Source organism: Diabrotica virgifera, chromosome 9 (assembly GCF_917563875.1).
Source record: "Diabrotica virgifera virgifera chromosome 9, PGI_DIABVI_V3a".
NCBI classification, from domain to species: Eukaryota; Metazoa; Arthropoda; class Insecta; order Coleoptera; family Chrysomelidae; genus Diabrotica; species Diabrotica virgifera.
In genome coordinates, this window is record NC_065451.1 from 619,939 (window position 1) to 638,665 (window position 18,727).

The 18,727-nt window shown below is 34.6% G+C and overlaps 1 protein-coding gene across 1 annotated transcript in view; it reads left to right on the plus strand.

Moving 5' to 3' along the window:
* Positions 1–18,727, plus strand: part of LOC114324892 (tubby-related protein 4) — a 56,587-nt gene that overhangs the window by 12,847 nt on the left and 25,013 nt on the right. The window contains exons 4-8 of the mRNA XM_028272795.2: positions 4,221–4,497; positions 10,370–10,638; positions 13,510–13,734; positions 16,088–16,313; positions 18,058–18,302. Of these exons, the coding sequence (XP_028128596.2) occupies positions 4,221–4,497; positions 10,370–10,638; positions 13,510–13,734; positions 16,088–16,313; positions 18,058–18,302 (1,242 nt within the window). The remainder of the gene's footprint in view (positions 1–4,220; positions 4,498–10,369; positions 10,639–13,509; positions 13,735–16,087; positions 16,314–18,057; positions 18,303–18,727) is intronic.

The following is an 18,727-nucleotide window of genomic DNA, read 5'->3' on the forward strand; positions in this document are numbered from 1 at the left end:
AATTGTAAAATTCCCTCATCTTCTTTAGTCTCAGCATCCGTATGGCTTGCAAATTGTAGAAGCCTCGGAGGTGTAACCAAAGAAGGTTTCCATTGTTTTCAATCTGGTAGGATGTAGACTAACATTTTTTTATGTGCTATTAGATTGAAAACTTAGTCTTTTCCTAAAACTTTAAATGTTATTTATAGAACTTTGCAAAATATTAAGAAAATTGGTAAATATGATGATTTCTTATGTTTTTTATACAGTTCATAAATTTATATATTTCCTTATATTATGTTGATTACCGTTGTATTACCGAGGAATAGAAATAACCATATATATGAGTAGAATATATTGGAAGGTTTTGAAGAATAAAATCCAGGAAGAATATTTAGATTCTGAAGCAGAAAAACGAGCAGGATTTCGTAGGAATCAGTCAATACAAAGAAACCAAATACTTGTGCATTGGTGGAGAACAAAAAGATCTCATATTAGACGACATGATCACGATAAAGCGCTGCAACGACTACAAATAACTGGGTATAACAGTTGTGAATTTGAAAACGTCGGTGTAGTTTGATATGTAACGGGCGCGGTATATTTTTGAATTTGTAATTAGATAAATTATTAGATTTAGTGTTGTTCTGAAGCTATTTCCTTGTGGCATTCTTATAATAAACTATTTTTATGATTTTTTTGTGACGGATATTCTTGAGTTGGGATTGATTTCATGTAATCGAATGAACTATCTTTTAGTAAAGTCGTCCCAGGAACGCAACTCATAAATATCGGCGATATCATTTTAAAGTCTTCTACTTTAATTGTAACAAAAAAAAAGACTTCTGTTAAAGTGACAGTAAAGAGAGGGATATACTCCAACAGAAGTAAGAAAAAGAGAACTAGATAACTAAATAGTTGTGGCTATTATGAAAATAAAAATGAAGGGGCTTCTACATTGAAGCCGAAGTAACAAAAAATACTACTTGGCAGTAATACCGAAGAAAGGGGGATTAAAAGGGATATACAGGGCATAAAGTCTTCTACTTTAAAATGTATAATATACGTCTAAATTGCCAATATAAATGAGTCAGATTAAATAAATTATTAGAAAAATTTTTTTACATTTTTGTTTATTTTAGTAGTATTTTGTATTTTGACAACGAAACCCGATTTGGGCTTCGAAACGTTAATAAAATCATTTTTTTTTGGTAAAATTGTGGCCTATTTCCCATTAAAAATAGTTTTTTATTAGATTTAATGTAATAGATAAATTAGATATCGTAGTTTGTAAGATAAAGGATATAAATTCAGTGTTTTTTGTTTGTTTAGATGTAAGTTATTAAAAATAAATAAAGTCAACTATAACTAAACATTAGTGCCTAAAATATCATAGAAAAGTCAGTTTTGTAACAGTATCAATATGTATTTCGCATGATGAAACATTAGACCAAGCCATAAGAGAAGGAAATATGGCAGGTGGAAAAATCATCACGATGTTTAAGTGTATTTTATGGGACCAATACATCAGCGAAGAAAATAAAAAGAGCATATATGAGACTGTAGTGAAAACTATTACTCTATGTAGCTGAGAGCTTTGGCCACTGAAATAAAGAACACTGGCAACGCTGAGAGCAACGGAAATGGATTTTTCTAGAAGAGTAGCAGGAAGATCTAGAAGAGAAAGGATTACCAACGAACGCATCAAAGAAATAATGCTCATCAAACGAACAATCACAGATGACTTATCAACAAAACAACTTATCTGGTTTCGGACATATACCTACAAAGAATAGATGTACAATGAATACCTATCAAAGAAATAGGGGAGTGCAATTAGAACGAAAATATGCATTGTTTCGGAAAAATTCAAACAAGCTTATATTTTTCTAAAACTTTTTTTGTTAGTTTATATACATGTTAAAGTAAAAAGTTCTACTAGCGGATTTGGCCGCTAATTGTTTATTAATTGTTTAAACAATAACAATTATTTTGTATTAATTATTTTAAAAATATCGTTAAATTCATCATTTTACTTTGATCAAATATGTTTCTATTTTGTTTTTGATTATACTGAATCCGAATATGGTATTGCCATTTGAAAATTCTTATACAGAAGCTCTTATACAGTATGTCTGCGTAGCTAGGAACCACATGGAAAACTTTTTCATTATCAATTTTACGAAAAAAAGTTATTCTTCATAAAATGCTTTGAATAGTCAAAAATCTAAAACTCAACCATCAGATATCAAATTTTATGAATTTTATACGAGTTATGTCAAAAATATGAATTTCGTTAAAGAGTAAAGTACCTTTATATTTCAGAACATCAAAAAATGCTATTATGAAAAGTTGTTTGAAATTAAAAACTAGTTTTAAATATACAATTACATTATTCTAATCGAATTTTTTTTTCAATATTTTCTCAAATTATGGATACTCATCATCATTTTATTACAATTATGATAACTATTTTATTCTCACTTTTACGAAAAAAAGTTATTCTTTATAAAATGCTCTTCCTGGTCTAAAATCTAAGATACAATCATCAGATATTAAATTTTTTTAATTTTATACGAGGTATGTAAAAAATATGAATTTTTCTTAAGAGCTAAGTGCCTTTATTATTCACAATATTTTAATTAGAAGGATGTAATTGAACACTAAAACAAATTTTTTAATTCCAAACAACTTTTCTTAATAACAATTTTCGATATTGTGAAATTTAACAATACTTTACTCTTGAGTGAAATTCATATTTTTTGACATATCTCGTATAAAATTCATTAAATTTGATATTCGATGATTGCATCTTAGATAATATACCATGCAGAGTATTTTATAAAGAAAAAGTTTTATTCGTAAAACTGATAATAAAAAAGTTATCAATAGGTTCCAAGTTACGCACATACTGTATAAGAGCTAAAAAAATTTTTTTTGCTGAACATTTATTATTGTTGAAGTTTATTTTTAAATGTATTTTAGGTAAGTTTTACAGAAAAAAGTTTTGATCCCTTTATATAAACATTTTTTAGCTGGTAATTTTCGGTTTTTGTATTACATTTTTGTTATCTTTCTTAATTTTCTCAAAAAGAAATAATCTATGTATTTCATTTCTAAAGTAAAATAATTCAGTGCATTTTAAAGATTACATCCTAAGCTTTAAAAAAGCACTTCTAAAACTGTAATAGATTTGTTCAAACTTGAGTAATACCGTCTTAAAGTGTTGGTAATTCTATAAAACTACGAAGATTTAAAAAATTACATTTTTTAAGACGTCATATCATTTGAATTAAATTTTTGAGATTTTTCTTTAATGAAACATCATTTAGTACGATGCTTGAAAGGTAATTTGTGCAAAATTTAGGGTTTTATAGGAAAAATTGTATTAGTTACACATTTTTAAATAATTTTTTAACAAAATTCATGTAATGTAATGTAATGTAAATTCATTTTCTGCCCGCACCGTACTTATGCCCATACATTTTATTTCTTTTTATTATAACCATAAGATAGCTTAATTATTCTTCTTTTAGGTTCAATTTGTAAAATTTTATTTTATGTAACTCAACCGTGCACTTAGCCGTACGCTGGTTTACAGTGCGCCAATGTTTGTGAGAAGGATGACCTTAGCGTTATAAATAAAAAATTATAGAAGATACAGATTTAATTTTAGAAAATTCTTTATATAAGGTTTTTTTTGTAAAATTTTCTGAATTTTTCAATGGCCAAGTCAGTTTTGTTCTAAAATTTATATTTTCGGAGTTATTTAAAAACACATCTAACTTCGTAGTTCATTTGTTTAATAAAAAATGAAGCGCCCACTTCTCGAGTAGAACTTTTTGATATGTTGTTTATTAGGCATTTGTTAATAAAATTACAAAAAGTTCTATCTTGTTTGATTTTTTCAGAAGTGAAAATCTATATGCACTCAACCAAAAATACTAAAATGGAAACCAGAAGGAGAGAAAAAACGAGGTAGATTGAAAAAAGTTGGAGCGAAGGAATAGACAAAGAGCTGAGAGAAAGAAATAGAAACGGATCTATGGAACAACTGGATAAAGTGTCGATTGGAAGTCGGAAAATAGCGAAGAACGTAGAAACGGCATATTATTCTTTGGCTTATGTAACTGTTATTTATGTTACTGGATTTATTTTCATTTTCTAGCAATCATTAACTTGCTTTTTTGCTATTTTTGTTGTTTTTAGTAAAGTTAGTGTTTATTTGGATATTTTTTCAGGATGGTTACGTTCTTGTTGGCTCGGTAGCCGGCCAGAGATACTGGTCATCGATGTTAAACTTGGATTCCACGATAACTTGTGGAATCTGGACCCCAGACGATCAACAAGTGTACTTCGGGACCACTTCGGGACAGATCATCGTTATGGACGTTCATGGTGCTATGGTCTCTCAGGTGCAGCTGAATTCTGAGGTAGGGATCACTTTTATGGCTTGGTCTTGTGAAAAGTTCAAGATGGAGGAGGGGGACGATAATAATGGAGGAGTTGTAAATTCAGGTAATACGAATTAAATATATACACGGAGTTTAAAACGACCTATACAGCATCTCCACACCTAACCGCCATCTATTCCTATCCTGGAGGTCCTCTTCCTCCAAATATCGACCTTCCATGACTTTTATTACATTTTCATTGCAGCATAGCCTTGGTCTTTCCCTCTTCCTCTTACCTGGGGGTTTTCACTTTAATAATTTTTTTCGCCAACGCTGCTTACTGTGTTGATTCGTCTTCTGGATTTTGATATTAATGTCCATGCCCCACTCGCATACATCAGAACTGACTTCACGAAAGCCTTTCCTATTCGAATTTTTGTTTCTTTTGTGATATTTTTTCCACCAAATGGATATTAAGCATTCTATTACTTTTCTGCTTTGCTCTATTCTTCGTCGAAATTATATTTTTCCCAGACCTTATCTAGTTACTATAGCTCCCAGGTATTTAAACTCATCCACCTGTTTTACTGTAGGCTTGACTTTTATCAAGATTTGAAAGTTAGCATCGGAGCGATCTACAATTTGCAAGGCAAAGGCACAATAAATGGATATAGTAGATGTCATTGATTCCCCATGTAGCAGCATGGTGGATGGAAGAGGAGTACGTCAGTTGCTGAAGGATACATAGAGGGTAGTATATCTTCAAAAAATGAGGTTTCAGGTATGCTGGTAGGCATACTTTCTGGATCTGACTTTTCCTTACATAAACTTGACACGCAGACAATGAAAGACGAATCAACATTTGCTGCTGGCAATCTGTCTATCACTGGATCTTTCCAGAATTGCCTTCTTCTTCTTAAAGTTCCATCTCTTATCGGAGGTTGGATATCATAATGGCTATGGTCACTTTGTTAACTGCTGCTCTGAACAGTTGTAATGAACTACAGTAAACCATTCTCTAAGGTTCCTCAGCCAGGAGATGCGTCTTCTTCCTATGCTTCTTCTTCCTTGGATCCTTCCTTGCATAATAACTCTCAGCCACTCCTATTTTTCTCCTCTGGTAATGTGACCCAAATATTCCTGTTTTCTTGTTTTTATACTGTTCATAATTTCTAACTCCTTATTTAAACGTCTTAGCACTTCAACATTGGTAATCCTTTGAACCCACTGAATTTTCAATATTCTTCTGTAACACCACATTTCGATCGCTTCTATTTTTTTATGTATTGTCTCTTCAATGTCCAAGCTTCCCTTCCGTATAGTAATATAGAAAATATGTAGCATCTTAGAGCCCTCAATCTGAGAGGCAACTGAAGGTTTTGTTTGTAAGCAGTGTCTTCATTTTTATAAATGCTTGCCTTGCAGTTTCAATTCGGACTTTAATTTCTTTGCTTTGGTCATTTTTGTCATCAACCCAGGTTCCCAGATATTTGTATGTCTTTACTTTTTCTATTTAGGTTTGATCTAGTATTAACCTTTCATTTCCATGTTGTGTTTTTGAGACAATCATAAATTTAGTTTTTTTCTTGTTTATTTTGAGCCCATATCGAATGCAATAATCGTTAATTCTATTTAGCAATTCTTGTAGCGATTCCAGGGTGTCTGCCATTATAACGGTGTCATCAGCGAATCTTATGTTATTTACTATTCTTCCGTTTATAGAGATTCCATCACTTAGTTCCGCTATCGCTTCCTGAAATATGGCTTCACTGTACACGTTAAACAGTAGCGGCGACAGAACACAACCTTGTCTTACCCCTCTCTTTATATCAATATTCTGGGACTCTTGTTCTTCTATCTTTATATTGGCCTTTTGATTCCAATACAGATTGATGATAATTCGTAAATCTCGTCTCTCTCGTCCAGAATTGCCAGTTTTATGTAAATTCTACTAAATAATGTTATCGAGCACCTATTTAGTTTATTGAATCTTGCCCAAGTATACTTTTGTTCCTAGAGCATCATCAGGGGCATTTCGTCGAATCAGGAAAATATAAGTAGTTTTAAAATATTTTTTCCACCTACCTCTACCGAAAGTATACTTTTCCGGACCTGATTGTAGGGAGCAAAGTTGTACTTTTCCTCCCTAGGGAGGAAAATATTTTTCCTCCCTAGGGAGGAAAAGTAAAAATGACGTCATGGTATTTCATTCATGAAATATAACTTATTGACGCCCTGTATAATATCTATTTTCTATTACGAAGTATCTATACATTTTAACGTTTATTTATAAAACATCCTGTATTTTGCAGAATGGTAAAAAACAGTAAATTGTTATTTTGATTTAACAATGTTTACATTAATAATTTGACTTATATTTGACAGTTGACAGTAATATTGTACCTACTTGTTGTTTTAGTTCTAATAAATTTTGTTGGTTAGTTACATAAATAAATTAAGTAAAAATGAAAAAATTACTTGTTATTTGAGGAAGGTGGAAAACCCATATGTATAACATGGGAGTAAAGTGCCTTTTCCTCCCTTGAATGATTACTGCCCTCCGCTACGCGTCGGGCAGTAAACTTCATTCTCGGGAGGAAAAGTTACACTTTCCTCCCTTGTTATACAAATAGCTATTATTCCATATTCTGTAACTATGATATTAAGAAGTTATTAAAATTTTTATGCCTGTGAGGGCCGTAAAGTGACCTGATTGACCACACGGGCATAGAGTATACTATTATGTACTTGGTAACGAAGCAATAAAACACAATAATGAAGTAGTATGACATAAATAATTTATAGCTTTTAATTTTCCGTCTTTGATTGCACTATAACCAATGCAGTCGTCCGCTTAATTCTCCCGACTCGTTTCCGGCAGATTTTCATTTATGTTCCCCGATATCACGTAAACTGCACCACAAATTGGCTCTACAAAGAAGTTGGAATTATTGCCTTAATATCAATGACATGCATGCACAATAGAAGTCCTCGAAAACTATTACAGCCACATAATAGTAAATCAAAGACGGTTCAGACTAATAATAAAGTGTCATAAGGACGTTTTATGATGTAACTTGGACTGCGCCCAAAAATATCTAGAACACGAAGTGCTTAGTGACTTTTAGAAACGGCAAAGAAATTCTTACCAAGAGTTTTTGTAGCTGCTATTCAATAGTATTTTAAAATTTTATTGATTGTAAACCTGAGTATTGTAGCTTGTAGCAGATGTAATAAAGGTGGGTTTACACGTTACGATATCGTCGCGATTTCTCGGCGATGTGACTGACTTTATTGCTTCGTTAAACAAAAAATGAAAACTGCAAAAGAAAAATGGATCACAGAAGAATATGAAGAGATCGAATACCTATTTAAAAACATGATGACTTCCATCTTCATAAGAAACTAAGGAAATCACAGGCACGACATACTCACAAAGACCAAATAATTTAATCAACGCAGAAAGCAAACTGATTTCAAGCCCTGAAGAACAAATAAACATATGGGAAGACCATATAAAGGAAATCTTCTATGATATCAGAGAACCTCCTTCATTAAATACAGAAAACGTCGAAGGTCCTCCAATACTGAAGTCTGAATTGGAATATGCTCTACGTCAACTAAAAAACAACAAATCTGTAGGAAAAGATGATATGCCAGCTGAGCCATTGAAGTTAAAATCAACGAGGAAAACTTATTGGACTATTTAATAATACACACACCCAAACTTATATAGAATCACCATGTATTTCAAAACAATATTTATTTCTTTTAAAAAAATTTGTTATTATTGCGAAGAAGAAAGGTTTTTATTGAAAATAACCAAATCGATAAGACAATCAGATAGTACAGCTCGGTAGTACGTATTTGCTTGAGTTGCAAATTGAACGAAAATAAATGAACTAACTTTTGCATCCAAAAACGAAAATATGCCTCATGTGGGGTTATAGAACCTACAACGGGGAAAGACTATTGGTCTTGTGGAGCAAGTAATCTCCTCAGAGGGACATAGCTGCAGAGCTAGGTGTAACACAGGGCGTTCTGTCCAAAACATATGCTAGGTAACAGAAAATAGGAAAGCTCAAAAATAAAGAAGGCAAAGTCGCCAAAAAGTAATATCGGCTCGCCACGATCGTTTAATTGCCCAATGAGCTGGAAGACACCCAATCATTTCTCACTAGCAGCTCCAAAGGCAGCTTTTGGAAGCTACAGGTGTAACTGTTTCAGTTGAAACGATAAGAAGAAGAGTTCGTACCAAGAAGTATACAGCAGGAGACAGTTATGGGTTCCCGAGTTATCCAGGCAGCATAAAATTGATCGCCTAAATTGGTGTCTTCACCACCAAAACTGGAACATTGGCAATTGACAAAATATGCTATTTTCAGAAAAAGTCAGGATTTGTGTACAATCAGATGATCCACGAAATCGTGTACTTAGAGGTCGAAGAAGACAAGCAAGAACGAAAACTGTCAGATCTGTTCACAAATATAAAAGGGGAAGTGCAATGTTCTGGAAAGGAATTGTGATCCGTAAAAAAACTCCTTTAATTTTCATCCAATCAACTTTAACTGCTCACAGGTATGTTGATGACCTGTAGTTAGGCTCTGGAGAGGTGCAACAGGAGAAAATTTAATTTTCATGCAAGATAATGGACCTCCACATACCATTAGAGTGACTAGAGACATCATTGAAGCAGAAGGTATCCCTTGTTTGGAGTGGCCTGCTTGCTCACCCGAGCTTAACCCTATTGAGTATTTGTGTGATATGCTTAAAAGAAAAATTAGAGCTCACCGGGAAAATCCACAAAACACCGCACGGCTAGTTCAAGCTGCTCTTGAAGAATGGAGCAACCTATCACAACAAAATGTTGATAATTTGATTAGGAGCGTGCCCCCACACACTGAAGCTTGCATAAGGACTAGAGGTGATAACACTAACTACCAAAAAAAAAGACAAACAAAAATTAATAAAAACAATTTAAACATTATTAGTTTTACATTGAAATTTTTGATGCTATTGACTTTAAAACAACTAGTTTCAATTTGTTGTTTAAATACTTTATTGTTGTATTTAATTGTTATGTATTTGTGACTAAATTGTTTTAAAATAAATATTCTTTGACTTTGTGTGTTCCTTTTTTTAAATCCGCACGAAATAATAAGAAATATCAGATGATTCCATATAAGTTTGGGTGTTTGTATTTACAGTACAGGAGCGATCCCTAAATTATGGCTTGAATCCGTCTTCATACCACTGCCTAAAAAGAAGAACAACAGATTATGCCAGGACTTCCGCTTTATAAGCCTACTAAATAACATTCTGAAGCTTTTCTTGCGAATCATGCCGAACAAAATATATAGAAGATGTGACGAGGCCAACAGTCAAGAACAATTTGGCTCCAGGAAAGATATGGTGACACGAGAAGCAATATTCTGTCTTCAAACTCTGGCACAAAGGTGCAAAGATCAGCAAGCAGATATTTTTGTATGTTTTATAGATTTTGAAAAAGTGTTCGAACGGGTGCAGCTCAAGACCTTGATAGAAAGATTGAAACTATTGGAGTCGACATTATAAAATTATAGAAGCTATTTATTGGAATCAGACAGCAATCATAAAGACCAATGGTAACACGTCAAGGCCAATTAAAATACAATGAGGTGTCAGACAGGGTTGTGTGCTATCACCGATACTGTTTAACGTCTACTCTGAGGTAATATTTGCGAACGCTTTATTGCAATCTCCAGAAGGAATCACGATAAATGGTCAAAGAGTAAATAACTTCCGCTATGCAGATGACACGGTTTTAATGACTGATTCGGAGCATAGTCTTCAGACACTGTTATATAGTTGAAAATAGTTACTGAGAGTTGTGAAATTGGGATGAAGACCCTAGATTTCTCCAAAGCACAAGACTTCAATCAAGCGTGTGTGACACAACAATCTGAACAAAATACTCTCCCGTGTTGTTTCTTAACAATCTCTTGTTTTTTTTCTAGCTGAAAGAAAGTTTATGTTAGCAGTAGCCTTACAAAATGGTTTTATAAATCTGTTATCGACTTTCGATGACGTATCCCCCATACAGATAAAAACTGGCCTACAAGGACCTCTGTCCATCGAATGGAGCAACTCTAGAGAATTCTTAGCAGTAGCAGGTACCGTGTTGGAATGCAGATCACCAGGGGGCCAGATAGAGTATACTAATATGTTGAAGTTTTACAATGAGAGGGGCCAGTTGTTGTATTCTACAGTTATTCCAGACAAACAGGTAAATAAAACTTTAATTTTTATGAAAAACTTATGAGGTGCGATGTTTACGCTATACTATAAGAATATTGTATGGGTATTGTAAAACATGGCGCTTTCGCTATTTATCATCATTATCCAGCCTCAAAAGTCCATCATCATCATCAGCCTCTCTCAATCCACTGCTGGACATAGGCCTCCCCTGTTTGTCTACAAAGTGTTCTATCTTGTGCTTGCTGTACCCAGTTTTTTGTTGTCCTTCGTAAGTCATCTTGCCATCGTGTTGGTGGTCTTCCTCTGCTACGTTTATCGGCTCTTGGTCTCCATTCAACTAGTTTACGAGTCCATCTTCCGTCCTTCATTCTGGCAACGTGTCCAGCCCATTTCCATTTTAAGTTACAGCTTCTTTCAATGACGTCTATGACTTTGGTCTTAGCTCGTAGATCTTCGTTTCTAATCCTGTCTCGCAGAGTGGCCCCTATCATTGATCGCTCCATTCTTCTCTGCGCTACTCTTAGCTTTTGTGCGTTTTTCTTTGTGAGCGATAATGTTTCTGTACAATAGGTCATCTCCGGTAGCACGCATTGGTCGAAAACTTTTTTCTTCATATTAGTTGGAATGTTACTCTTAAAAACGTTCCTAAGAGCTCCGTATGCTGCCCATCCTTGTATTACTCTTCTGGATACTTCGGTTGTTTGACAACCGAAACAACCGAAGTAAACAAACAAACAACCTCAAAAGCCCACTGCTGAACATATGTCTCTTTCCCGTATTTCCAACTCCGTCTGTCTTGCGCCGCTCTTATCCAGTTTTTATTTAGCTTTCTTAAATCGTCATTCCATCGAGTATGTGGTCGACCTACGCTTCTCTTGTCTTCCCTTGGTCTCCATTTTGTCCATGGCCCATCTGTCATTCTAGCTATGTGTTCTGCCTATTTTCATTTTAGTCTGGCTATCCTTTCGATGGTGTCAGTGTCAGTCACCTTGGTACTCCTCCTGATCTCTTCGTCTTTTATTTTGTCTCGTACGGATATTTCTAACATGGATAATTCCATTCTTCTGTGTGACTTTGAGTTTGGTAGCCAAGGTTTTTGTTGCGGTAAGTGTTTCTGCTTCGTGTATCAACACTGGGAGGGCACATTGGTCAAATACTTTTTTAAATATTAAAATGGTTGCTGATGTGAGCACATAATATTGTTTATGTAGGGTAGGTAATAAGTCTACTACTCACAATCTTGTTCGATTTTATTTATTTAAAGTGTAGAAGTAAAATTTGGGCGACCGGTCTCGATGTTTAAAATATACATCATCATCAGGCTCTTAAGAAGATATCAGTAGATAGCATTAGCAAATTAGCCCTCTCCCTCCAGACATTTTTTATATTAAAGAATTTTAGATAACTAAAAAATTGCACACACAAATTTGTGTGTACAATTTTTTAGTTGTCTCGTCGGTCTCACAAAAATTCAAAAATTTTTAATATAAAAAATGTCTGGAGGGAGGGGGCTAATTTGCTAATGCTATGTACTGATATCTTCTTAAGGGCCTGATGTTGATGTATAACTTTTTTTTAAACATCGAAACCAGTCGCCACACTTTTACAATTATTGAAATAAATAAAATCGAACAAGATTGTGAGTAGTAGACTTATTACCTACCCTACATAAATAATTACTTTTTTCCACCTACCTCTAGCGAAAGTATACTTTTCCAGACCTGATTGTAGGGAGCAAAGTTGTACTTTTCCTCCCTAGGGAGGAAAAGTAAAAGTGACGTCATTCATGAAATATAACTTATTGACGCCCTGTACAATATCTATTTTCTATTACGTAAGTATCTATACATTTTAACGTTTATTTATAAAACACCCAGTATTTTGCAGAATGGTAAAAACAGTAAATTGTTATTTTGATTTAACAATGTTTACATTAATAATTTGACTTATATTTGACAGTTGACAGTTATATTGTACCTACTTGTTAGTTTTAGTTTTAATAAATTTTGTTGGTTAGTTATATAAATAAATTAAGTAAAAATGAAAAATGACTTGTTATTAATTTGAGGAAGGTGGAAAAACCATATGTATAACATGGAAGTAAAGTGCCTTTTCCTCCCTTGAATGATTACTGCCCTCCGCTACGCGTCGGGCAGTAAACTTCATTCTCGGGAGGAAAAGTAGCATTTTCCTCCCTTGTTATATAAATAGCTATTTCTTCCGGCATGTGGACAGCTCACTTTTAAAAGTTTCTCTCAGTTTTCCATATGCTGCCTGTCCTAAATCGATTCTTTTCTTTAGTTCATGTGTCTGATGATCTCTTCCGATTATAATTTTATGTCCTAGGTATTTATATTTATCTACGAGTTCTATTTATTACCCGGCAATACTGATGTTCTGGTTGGGTACCAAATTTGTAGTTAATATTTTTGATTTTGAGATGTTTATATTTAAACCTACATTTTCTGTAGCCAAAACGAGTTCCTGTACCATCTCTCTTTCCATCCCTAGATCCTCAGCTATTCTCCATTTATTTTGAACTGTGTTCGTAGTTTCTTCTCCAGCTGTATTTCTTAGTTTGTTAATTTCCATTTTTCCCTTTTAAACGCTCCTTCTAAAAATTGTCATGTCTTTATTTTGAACATTCCAGTTGATCCATAAAATATACATTCCATTTGATCCTAGGTTGATGAAAGATCGAACAAGTTGGAAAAAAATTGTACAGTCAGTCAAGACCCACCCAGGGTTATAGCTCTACGTGGTGATGATTAGTTCCATAAGGGATTTTGTATGCTGACTTAGTTTTACATCCTTTTTGTTTGTTTGACAATATTTGCTATTTATATAGACTAAAATTTAATCAAAAATAGCTGATCAATATTATGTTTTAATATTTTAGGCAAAAGTGTCTACGCTAACTTGGGGCCATAACGATAAAAGGTTATTTTTGGCGACAGGAACCCAAATTCACATAGCCTGGGTTTCAAAAAGAATCGCCTCTTTGCAATTACTGTGCAGACTTAGAATCCATGAACTGATCAAACACGAGGCTCAATTGAGTCTATTACCTCTACCTGCTCGTTTAGGAAACATAATCGGCAATTTGTTTGCTCAAACGATTAGGGTAAGTTAACAGTTTCCTTATTGACGTAGAGTAGTTTGCTTCTTCGTCTTCATGTACCATGCCCTTTCAGAAGGCTGGTTACCATCATAGCTATCTTAATTTTATTCATTGGCACCCTAAATAGGATGCTTGTATCAATACTATACCAATCTCGCCAGTCCTTCAACCATGAAATCTCTCTTCGTTCTGGACTGCATTTGCCTGCTATTTTCCCTTGCATAATATTTTGTAGCAACCTAAAATTTGGGACCTCTCACTACATGTCCGAAGTACTCCAGCTTTCGACTTATATAGTTGATTCTACAAGGACAAGACAAACACACACCTTGGGAGATTGAGCTAGTCTAGAGTAAACGATAATTATCAAGTTGGTTGAAATATTATTCTTCAATATTATTTCAATTATCTGGGGTAGTTTATCGTATCAAAGCAAGATTGAGGACAAGAGAGGCCTTGGACGTAGACGTAAATCCTGGCTGGATAATCTTAGGAAGTAGACTAGTCTAACGTCAACTGATTTATTTCGAGCTGCTGTGAATAGAATAAGATGGGTCAATGTGGTCGCCAACGTCTCTAGAAAATAAGTGCTACTAGAATGAAGCTTAAAGAGTTGTTGGAAGTTAAAATATATCACGTTTATAACCGTTATACGCTTATACCAAAAAAAGTTGATTAATTGCAAGCTGAAAATTTGTTAATAGCTTAACGGTGTCTAGTCGGAAAAACTTTTATGTATGGGAACACTGGAACAGGGGAAGTTTTAATTGTGGAACAGGATGCAAAAATCAGACTGGTGTTTATCACCAACTGGGCATTTTAATGAGTGAAACACGAAGAACATGTCAAATGACAGGAATCATGTTGGTTAGTAACAGCAGTCTGATTTTTGCATGATAGTTTAATGAATGGATAACAAATCAATTGGATGTTCTGTCCGACAAAATACATGGGGCGTTTTCGTAATCTGACGTTCCAAATTTTTAAACTGTTCCACAATTAAAACTTCCACTGTTCCAGTGTTCCCGTACATCAAAGTTTGTCCGACTAGACACCGTTAAGCTATTAACAAATTTTCAGCTTGCTATTAATCAACTGCTCAATTACAAGAGGGTAGAAAAGCTATATCCATGATGAACGGCATTCTGTGGGACGAAACAATATTTATCTAAAGCGAACAAACAGCTCATATACAATACCATACTCAAAAGTGTAATCGCATATGGCAGTGAAGTTTGGTCACTGAAACAAAGAACGGAGAAAATGTTACTAGTAACAGAAATGAACTTCTGGAGAAGAGCAGCAGGAAAATTAAGAAGAGATCGGATATTTTATTATATTATTTTAACCCTTCCATCTTTGTATATTTTAGAAACTGTTTGCTTAATTCTTAAACATTTACATGTCTTTCCACCAAGACCTAATCATGACTACTTCACGAGAAATTCTACGTTTGACGTCTATATGCCGACCCCGTCCTCTGAGTTAGTAAAGAAATCTATATTATATTCCGCAAAAAAACTTTACAACCATCTCCCTCTACAACTTAAATCTGCAGCATCTTTCCCCAAATTCCGTAAATTGACAAAAGCCTACCTATCTGAAAGACCATATGATTCAGTAGAAGATTTTCTTAATCAATAACTAAGAAATTACAGTACCCTTTGCACAAGTAGTATTTTTATTATCATTTTTTTTTGTCTATTGGGTGTCATATGCAGCAGCTTAACTTTTAAACTTATTAATTACTAGGTAGACTATGCATTTGCAATTTACTTAAATTTTGCAATTGATTACTTCTGTTTAACTTCATTATTATTGTTATTATTGTAAATATATTGACGATTTATGTAATTTTAGTAAATTGGATTGTTATTGTTTTGTTTTCTTGACTTTTTATAAGCTTTGTCGATAAAATTGTACAATTTTTCATGACAATAAAGCATATTTATATTCTATTCTATTCTATTGATACCAAATGAGAGAATAGAAATGATGGAAGTCACACATACAATAATTGATGACGTAAAAACAAAACAACTAGTATGATACGGCCATGTACAGAGAATGCCAGATGACAGGATCCCTAAGCAGATTTTGGCATGGACACCACAAAGGAGAAGAAAAACAGGAAGGCCGAGAAGAAGCTGGAGGGAGGGAATTGAAAAAGAACTAGAGGAAAGAGAAAGCCCTCCAGGTCTATGTCTAAACAGAGAAGAATGGCGGTTAGGAGTCGGAAGGCGTCGGAGAACACTGTAAACCGATATTAGTAGTAGTACTTATTTTTAGTCCAAATACTGTTGGAATAATAGGATGCATATCTTGTAGGTTTGTATAACATATTTTATATTTGCAGTGTTGTGTACCAGAACCATCAGCATTGAGGGAGTTCGTGTCGCGACCGCCAGTGGGTTCAGTGCGCCTGCATTGCACCATGATTCGACACGACGAAGAAAACAATCTTTCCTCGGGGATTTGTTATACGCTCTACTTGGAGTATCTGGGAGGCCTGGTGCCGCTGTTGAAAGGCAAACGAACTAGTAAAATACGACCAGAGTTTGTAATATTCGACCCACAGGAAGGTAAGTGTGTTTAATTCATATTTTCGATAAGTAAATAAGATAATAGAACCCAGTAGATGCTAATACATTTAAATGTTACATAATGGTTAGGATTATAAAAAACAAGTTAAGGAATATTTCTTACCTTAAATAAGATAAGGAATTTCTTACCTTAAACTCCTTGGAGCGTTGTCTGGAAAGTTTGGAGGCACATCAAACAAGACTCTCTTACACACCTACAAAACATACATAAGGCCCATTATCTACTACAGAGCTTGTCTCTATGAAAGCCCCATTATCTACAGAAAGTGATTCAGGAGGCATTGGAGTTATCCGTCAGCGTTAGTACACCCACTCACGTAACATGTACGATTAATGGTACGAATAATAGAGCTAAGAACGTGTTAAAAATTCCTTGCAATAGATATGGTCACATACTCATCAGGAGTTCCAAAAATAAAGTTCCATTCCCTCCAGCCAATCTTCTTCAATTGGCCAGAAACGAACTTTCTGATGAGTATTACGACATTCTAGAGCAAACTCCCCTAATATATCGCAGATGACATAAGCTGCGTCTCTACACACTGAATTCAAGAGTCGTCCCGAATAATAGCAACTTGAAATCTTCGCTGGTAAGGGCAAGTTCATAGCAACAATTCTTATCCTTAACCTCCACAGCTTCTGCACCAAAACAACATCATCACCTTCTAAAGCCCCCGCTCCACTAGCAGTTTTGTTTCTCCACTTACATTATCTTCATCCCACATCTGTCTACACTTACTGATCCACTCAAATATCGCCCCTACACTCCCGAAAGGGAGTCTTCAGTGGCTCAAGCCTAAACAGTGAATAAATAACGTGTATTCACTCATTCATTGTGTGATGTAGTTTGTATCAATTTTTTCTGGCAGTTTTCTGACAGGATTTTGTTTCGTTTGTCGTAAGCATTCAATTCTTGACTACATCTTTATCTAGTCTGCGTATTATTCTTCAAATGTTCTATGTATACGCTTTCTGAATTTTCTTTAATGTTATTTATTCGTCTCCAGTGCCATTTGCTTTCTTGACCTATTTTATATGCAGGCCAAATATTGAGAATCTGTCGTTTCCTATTCTTTTACATGCCCTAACTACCTTATACACCAAACCCCAGTAGAAACAACTACCTTGGCATCATAATAAATGAAGAATTGACCAACAATCAAAAGATAAAAGCACGCATCGGAAAAGCTAGATTTATCTAAGTTTTAGTGGCCTCCTTCAAGAGTCACAAGCCGCTCTTGGTATAAAAGTAAGAATTCTGCGATGCTACATCTTTTCTGTTTTCTTTTATGGTGTTGCATCGTGGACCTTCAACGAAGATATGCCCAGGATAGTAGAAGCATTTGAGATTTGGCTATATTAGGAGATGGAAAGTTACAACATTTCGGACACATTATGCGCAATGGAACCAAATACCAGAGATGCCCTTCTATGAGCCATCGTGCAAGGAAAACTATTTGGAAAACGAAGTCCAGGAAGACTAGGAACAGCCAGGTTAAAGAACCTCAGAACCTGAACAGATTTTAATAACATCTGTTAAGCACGTGTGTGTTACGGATAGGCACATCAAAAAGAAGATTTTTTCGTGACTTTACATACCGTGTTTTATTCCTCTTCTCTCCTCACCTCTCTACTTTTCTTTCTTATTAATTCGTCCTTAAAACGATTGTTAAATGTTTTTGATAGAATAATTTTTTTAAGTTTTCCAACATTTTTCTTTTAGATTACATACCACACTCTTCGGATTCCAAGAGTTCCTCATCGTCGACCAATTCTGCAAGTACAGGTGGCGCTCCAAGCGATTCTTCGGAAAGCGACCGTGAAGATGGATGTACGGGGTCTCCGAGAATGCCGAGAAAAAGAAAACGAAAACACAAACACCACTTAAGTTATAATCATCATTCATATCAAAGGGCAGAACAAGACCCGGAGCATGAAGATTTATCTTATGTTGATACTTTGCCAGAAGTAAGTATAGCAAAATTTGAAGTAATGTAATTATATTGTATTCCTCATTCCACATATCTCGAACCATACGCAGCTGACTAGTCTAGCCATTACCGAAGCACATAGAATGTACGTCTTGTTGATGTTAATCTTTAGTCCGACATCTAAGGAAGCGTGATATAATTATTTGTTCAACATTATTATTGCATCATCCATACGATCGGCTATAAGGACGATGTCATCTGGGAATCTCACATGGCAGCTTCTATCCATTTATGTTGACACCATATTGGTTCAGATCTGCCTTCTTAAAAGGGTTTGTGCTCTAAAAAGGTTGTGAATAGCTTTGGTAAGATGGTGTCTCCTTGCCGTACTCCTCGCTGTATACAGAATTTATTTTTGTTTGTTATTCAGATAGACCTGTATTACGCTAGCCGTTACCTTTT